This window comes from Rhinopithecus bieti, unplaced genomic scaffold (genome assembly GCF_001698545.2).
Source record: "Rhinopithecus bieti isolate Rb0 unplaced genomic scaffold, ASM169854v2 scaffold_21201, whole genome shotgun sequence".
NCBI lineage: Eukaryota > Metazoa > Chordata > Mammalia > Primates > Cercopithecidae > Rhinopithecus > Rhinopithecus bieti.
Window position 1 is genome coordinate 380,894 of NW_016810610.1, and position 7,729 is coordinate 388,622.

At 31.8% G+C, this 7,729-nt stretch overlaps 1 protein-coding gene across 1 annotated transcript in view; it reads right to left on the reverse strand.

The window, feature by feature from the left end:
- Positions 1-1,506: 1,506 nt before the first annotated feature.
- The window catches only part of TRUB1 (TruB pseudouridine synthase family member 1), a 39,157-nt gene continuing 32,934 nt past the window's right edge, over positions 1,507-7,729 (reverse strand). Inside the window, exons 5-7 of the mRNA XM_017892462.1 lie at positions 6,896-7,091; positions 4,787-4,850; positions 1,507-4,051 (exon numbers count right to left, since the gene is read on the reverse strand). Of these exons, the coding sequence (XP_017747951.1) occupies positions 3,792-4,051; positions 4,787-4,850; positions 6,896-7,091 (520 nt within the window). The 3' untranslated portion in view covers positions 1,507-3,791. The remainder of the gene's footprint in view (positions 4,052-4,786; positions 4,851-6,895; positions 7,092-7,729) is intronic.

The window sequence follows — 7,729 nt, forward strand, 5'->3', positions numbered from 1 at the left end:
GGAATGAGTTCCTCAGCAAAATAATTACTAATTATCTACACTTGGAAGCCTAATATTTTAGTGTTGGAGAGATTCTTTGAGATGGACTAGTCTGTCTCCTTTGTTGTAAGGATAAGGAAATTGAGACCCAAACAGATTAAGTGATTCACCTAGGATCAAAAAGTTGACTAATGGTAAAGATAGAAATCAATATGCTGCATTTTAAGGGTTATGGATAACAAGAGCAAAATAATTCCCCAACTTCAACTTTCCGACCAGTATCACTATTTATAGCAGTAATGTGAAGATATTCCTGTTCATAAAGAGAATTTAGCCCACACATTAACAATTGAAGGCACTGCTGATTCAACTGCCTTAACAAATTTGCTTAATAAATAGTATTTAATGAAGAATTAGGACAAACTAGAGCTCTGCCCATACATACCTTAGAGAAAGCAATTGTTTCAAGACAATCCCTCTTTAAATTTAACTACAGGGCCATTATACTCATTTCAGTGCATAAACTTCGCATCTATTATCTTTTCTTCTATTTAAATGTTTCAGCATTTTACAGTGCTTTTGAATTACATCTTTTTCTATTATATACATCATGATATAAGGTAAATTACTTACTTTCTTTGAAACAGAATAATTCACCATCTAATTGAACCTCAAAACGTTCATTGTAACTCTGATACAAATTTCAAACTGGTCAGGGGACACAAAATGTACTGAAGATCTGATACAAAGCACTCTTATTTAATACAGTAAATCATTTCTGATGATGAGTCAATGGCCTGTTTTAATTCAAGTATTTAAGAAAAAAAGGACCTAGTCAGCACAGGTAGAGGAAAGTATGTTTAGCCTTTATTCGCATTTCAAAACTTTGAATTTGCAAAGAGCAAATCTCTATTACATAAAGGTCCTGGATTTTAAGACTATAAATAAAATAATTCTATGACTTTTAACAACTTTTAAGACAATATTTTTCAAATATAAAAAACTTAAAGTGTCAAAATGAAGTAATTTGGTATGTTCCAGGTTGAAACATTTTCAGATTTTTAAAATCTTTTACCGTTTTCTTACAAGTAAAACAACTTTATTACATCATGAAGGTTTAGACCTAAAAAAATATAAGACCCAGAAATTTCTTGAATATTTTGACAAAAATGAAAAAAAAATTGAGTTGGTATTTAAATACCAGACTATCAGGGAAAACTAATTTGTTTTATGAATGAGTCTTGAACTTTTCAGAGTATCTCAAATCAGTTTCAACTGCTTATAAGAGCTGATAAGATTTTAAAGTTTCAATAAATTTTAAACTTTTCATACTTATTAATCTGACGATAAAAGGGGAAGAATTATTAGAATTAGCAAATTTAGTTAGCAAAAATGAAAATTAAAACTAAAAGGACAACAGACTGAAAAATTCTTCTATCAGGTATTTACAACACAAATAACTCATGCAAATATNAGACTGAAAATTCTTCTATCAGGTATTTACAACACAAATAACTCATGCAAATATGTACAGAAATCATTAAGATATTTATTTATATAAATGAACAAAGTATACATATAAATCACATAAAAGCAAATCAGAAAACTTTTGATTTTCTCCTATATTTACTAAATTAGAAACAACATATAAAACCCCTACTCAAATGGTAACACTGTAAAATGTTACAACTCTTTGGGAATGCAATAAGGCAAACATAAGTCATAACGTTCTTCATATTATTTCACTAAATAATCCCCCTCCCAGGAATTTATCATAATAAAATTTAAAACTACTTAAGTTTTCAGCAATAAATAAATTAAGCGTATGAAGTAATATAATTAAAATAATCATTATCACAACTAAATACATATAGATAATACCAAATGAAAAAGTCAATTTAAAAGTATAGGTGCCTTAAGACTATGTGAACAACAAAAGGAAAATAGTAATACAAAATTTAAATTCTAAAGTTACTACATTAAGATGTTAGAGATAAGAGTAATTTTCCCATTTGGCAAAATTTCCTTCAGTTTTAAATATAAAAGAAAAAGGGTGTCTATCATTTTTTTAAAATTGTCAACAATCTCTACTCCTCTATTAGTAAACTCTATGTGTCAATTTTAAGTTGAAAATACAGCAGAAATACCTCCGATGCGTTCTAAAACCTAAATATTTTTCTATTTGGACTTTAACTTGCAATGGAAGAGGACATACTGTAACCTGTACCATTCCAACAGGCAGGCGCAGCCACTGCCACCTTTGGTTGACACACACTGTGGGGCACCAGATATGAACAGTTTTAAAACTGCACATTTTCATTTTATGACGTTGTGTGTTTGGTATGTTATGTTAATGCATCATGGTATTAACATTCTTTTTCCTTACAATTTTGTCTCATACTAAGAATTGTTTTAATGTTTTCATTTAAAATATGTTGCCAATATGCTGAAAATGCTGTACTGATGCATATATACTATTTTACATTGAGTTTAAATTGGGTTAAGCACAAATAAAACTACTTTAGTTTACATATTTTAAATTTCAGAGTTAGAGATGACAAAGCAGGAAAACACCTTTAAAAAGAAAGACAAAGCATAAACATCTAAAAACTTGTATTTTATGAAATTTCTCATGAGTCTTCCTTTTGAAACCATATTTGAGTAAAGGAAGAGGGAGAATGTTTCCACAGACTGGCTGCATAATATATTGCTTTCCCACAACAAAAATATGAAGCACTCATTATATATGAAGTTTACTATTATAATGTGGCTGCATTTAAAAAATTATGGTAAAGAGGGATAGGGAACTTTCAGAAAGCTATCTGAATGAAAATGTTTGAGAAGAACTGTTTTTAAATATTTAGAGCAGAAGAGATTAGCTGGAAATGCAGGGCAGCCATCTCAACATCTATAAATATCTCTGGACAGAGCAAACAAAAGAAACAATGTCACAGGGATAACGCCCTATAGAGAGATTTAAATAAATACTAAAGAATAAAGTTTTAGTTGAAGACACATTCTTTACATTTTAAAATGATGTTAGTAACTTGGTACAAAGTGCTTAACCATGTTGAAATTACCATGAACATATCTCATAGCTGCCAAAATACAAAACTATAGGAGCTGTCTTCTGCTCTAACGGTAGGAAGATGACTTCAATTATTAGTCTTCTACTTACAACCTGTTAGTGGTAGCAGTAATAATTTGGTTCATTTACAAATATTATCAAAGTTTATTCATTTCCAAGATCTAAACTAACACAGGTATTACTAGATGATGGCCATTTTATCAAAGAAATGTTTTTAATAATAAACTCTCCAAAACACAAGAAAGAGATCAATAATGGCCAGTTTAAACAACTTAAAGAATTTCAATAAAATGAAGCCACCAGGAAGCCTAAATAAAGTAAAATAACACTAAATTATGTTCATTTTTGTGAAACTAAAGAAACATGGAGCTCACATATTTTTTCTTTGATTAGAAACTTGTTCAACTTTTTCACAAGACTTAAGCCAGATCAAATTCAGAAAGTTAATTTTTTTCTGAATCTAATCATATTCATATTTTCACAATACAAAAAATCCTAAAAGAACATTCCACAACACAGCAAACAACTGAGCAACTGCAAGGCCATTTATAATGCATAGCAAATAAATTATATGCTATTGAAACTGTAAATGATAGACGTTTTTCTTCATGCAAAAAAAAGAAAAGTTAGAAATATTGTTTGTCTTTTGAATGTAGCTTGTCATTCTGCATCTGCACACAGGATTCAAATGTCAACTAGAAAATGATGATATTCCCAGGTCATCTCAACACGTCTTAATTACATCATCTTCTCCCTTTGGCTCATTTAGAGTTATATATTCACAGCTCAAAACCTGTTCATTAGACTTCTCAGGTTTTGATTTTTTAAGTGCCAGCTCTGCTGGGAAAAGAGATGAGCAATGCTCAAGAGACTGTGCAATGTCATCAATTGTCCATTTGTCTTCAGGAAGGGCATGTTCTTCTAGCGTAAATGGTCCCTGTTTGGTTCGGGTCAGCTCTAGCACATTGGCACAGGAAGACAGTTCTACGGCAACAAAAGGTGGAGAAAAAATCCGGAAGATAATTGATTCAGTATTTCATAGTCTATAATTGCTCAAATGACCGTACTCAATTCAAATCTCTCAAAATCACCTAAAAGCACGAGTATAATAATCCAAGAACCAAGAGCCCTGAGATAAAGAAATGATTAAACAGCAAAATAATAGTTAATAATCCACCTTATAAGCTGCTTTAAAATCAACAAAGAACTTGCACACGTTTCTGTTATTTAATTCATACAGCAATCCCATGAAGATAACCCTCACTTCACAGATGAGATCGTATGACCTGTCCAGTGCAACAGCTGCCAGTAAATGGCACAGCCAGAACCGAAACCTTCTGGCTGTTTTTATAAAGACTACGGCTTCCGGTTTAAAACAATTTGAAAATAACTTTTAGAAGGTTAAATCTTTTTTTTTTTCCTATCCCTAGTTTGAGTTAAAATCTTTTGTACTTGAAAAGATGTTGGCCCTAAGTTCATTATTCCTGTCTTCATTTTCTGTTCTCTCTTTCTCCTCTTTCCCATTACAAGCATTTCACTGCAGCTGCTGAGGCTGATAATTGCAAGCCAGAAACCTACAATGCTTTTAAAGCTGAAGGCAGCAAGAGTTCAGTTCCTAAGGCCAGTACTCAGAAATAAGAAAAATGGAAAATTCCCTCTTCCCATTGTAAAGGAGTATTGCTCTCTAAATGATAATTCATAATTCATTTTTATGCTTACCTTTTCCAATGTCACTGACCAAGCTTCTGATATAAAAACCTCCTCCACATTCAACATCTGGAATGTTAACAGTGACATAGTAAATTGCTAACCTCCTATGAAATCCACTTTACATAGAAATGGTGCCCCTAAACAAATGTAAAAATGCACTATGCAAACAATTGAGTGATAAAATATTTATGCACTAAAACATAAATTATTCATCCAGTAGCATATGTGTTTGTGAGACTGAAAAGTCAGAGTGTGGAGAAAGCAAACAGCAGAAACTCATGAACACATTTTAAATTAACTGGCAAGTCATACCACTTTAATACTTCAGCCTTGTTCATTTAATAGGCTTTAAATAGTTAGAAATCTCAGCTTTGCTATCATGAGCTGTAGATTTTTTAAAATATTTTCAGATCTGTATGCCTTGTTCATTTAATAGGTTGTAAACGGTTAGAAATGGTAGCTTTGCCATCATGAGCTGTAGATTTTTAAAATATTTTCTGATTTGTACATTCAAAAAAAATACAACCAACCAACCAACCAACCAAAAACCCCTTTTCACAGTGACAAGAATTATGTTCGGGGTACTGCACTACACATGAAGAACTCAGTTTATTTAAATGTTCTCTTGGAAATACTCCTGAAGAAATCATAAAACAACTTAAAATTATACAATGTCCCAGAACTGAATGTAAATCTAAATATCTTCTTAACATAAGTTTATTGGTTAAGAACAGGGCTCTCCATTATTTTTATTCATCAGCAACAAGATGAATAATTATTTTATTCATCTTCCTGAAAAGAGCTGCCACATTTCCACACAAAAGGACTACATTCTAGCTGCTTCAAGTCTTACTGGTACGAATAAAGTCATTTGGGGGAATTAATCAAAACTCACCATCTGGGGATTTTAATCACCCCCCGCTTTCTTCAGTCAGCTCATGGTTGGGGGCCACGGCTGAGATTAAAAGTGGGCACTGGGATGAAATGCAGGTGTGCTAGCATTCTTGCATGATATTTGACTTGAGTGAAAAGATAGCTCTTTTGGCCTGTTACGCTCTCCCTAGTCAATAAAGTATTTCTGACTTAAATGCAATCTGAAAATCTGAGTTTTCTTGCTTTCATAGAGAATATCTACTCTGCCAAACCAGCTGCTTCATTTTCATGGAATGGAGCACAACCTTTTTAAGTGTGTTTTTTTCATTATCTGTCAAATATTTTAGAAGCAGGAACCTGAAGAGACAAAGTGACTTTTTTTTCTAATGATACAAAACCATATCCTTCAGAAACATAACACAGATAAAACAATAGTGCCAATCAGAAAAAGCAATACAGTTTAGATTAAAAGATTTGGGGACATTATTTTAAAAGGAATCCTATTCAATCCACTGTGAAATTAAGGGTAGGCCCAATTTAAAGGAGTCTGAGGATTAAGAACTACAGCTTTGGATTCTTCACAGATCTTACATGTTTATAACTTTCTGCAGTCAGATCATAAAATTTCCAAACAACAGAAATGAACTTTTAGTGTTTACATTTATTTCAAATATGTATTAGAAATTAAAATTCATAACTTGAATTTAAAGTGTGACCATGTAATCAAGAATACATTTCTGACTTACCCGTTTTTTCCATATTTGCAGGATCTTTAATAAGTTATACGTGGTGAAGAAGGGGTGAGGGGTTTCTTGTCCAAAACTAAAATGCTTTGTTTTCAATGGAAAACTAATGTCAATTCTAAAACTGAATGTATCGGGTACTCGCCAAGGAAAAGCATCCAAAAGATAATAAAACTAAAATTTAAAAGTATATACTCCTTACCTACTCTTCTCTATAGAGATCTAAAGTATGTTACTTTCAACTTTCTAGTAAGATAACATAGTACAATACATGAAACAGTCAGCCTAGTTAGAAAGGCATTTCTGAACCTCCATATAGCTACAGGTGTCTCATTAAATGTGTTACCAAAAAAGTATGAAGAAATCCTAACTTTCCTTAAATTCAAATTTTAAAAAATCTCCAACATCCTACAGATCTATTAAAATGACACAAAAGTAGCCAAATACAAATCAAAAGTACATGTAAATACAAATGATTTCAAATTTCTCCATCTTACCTAATGTGAAAATGGTGGCTGGAATTTTGAAGGGAGATACTGTACACAGTCACTGGCCTGGCAGGTTTTGCTTCTACAACTTCACCTCTCTTCATCAAAGTCGAAAGTCTCTGTCCATCTTTCTTTAATGCAGAATAGCTTATGAGATGAGAGAAGGAGAAAGGAAACGAAAGGAGAGCAAGAATTGAGAGGGATTTGGAAAGATTGAGAGATCATAATTCCAGATTTGGCATGGAAAGGAAGGATGACTGGCAGTGCTTGACAATGAAAATCCTTCTGAAAATGAATGAATTTTAATTCTAACCTACTCCATAATGCTGTCATGGATAGAGTTTCTAAATATTTCTAAGGCTGATATAACCTCATTCTGGCACACAATAAGCAGTGTTACCAATTTTATTCTTTAATCATTTTTCTGGAGATGATCTATTCATGTCTTGTCCTTACAAGTCCTCATTCTGTGTTAAAGGCACAAGGAATTTAGTAGACTCTGGTCATAATACTCTCAGCTATATTTCCTTGAAACAATCTCTACTATAATATTCATTTTTATATGTTACCAAAACATTTCTAAGAAGCTAATAAGCAAATAATCTACTTAGCGTACCTTAGCTTTTCATGATAAAATTTTACTAGAAAACAAAATCCTTGCAATAATCATAGAAAATACTAAACAATTCTTATACATAAATATAAATGTTTAATTTATTTTAACAATGATCCAAAATAATATTTATGCAGATCTTGCCAAAATTTTTAAATTTTTACATTTGAGGCAAAAATCATGAAAAAGCATCTCCTCAGAGATATTTTAATGTTCCTAAAAAAACCCCAAGATT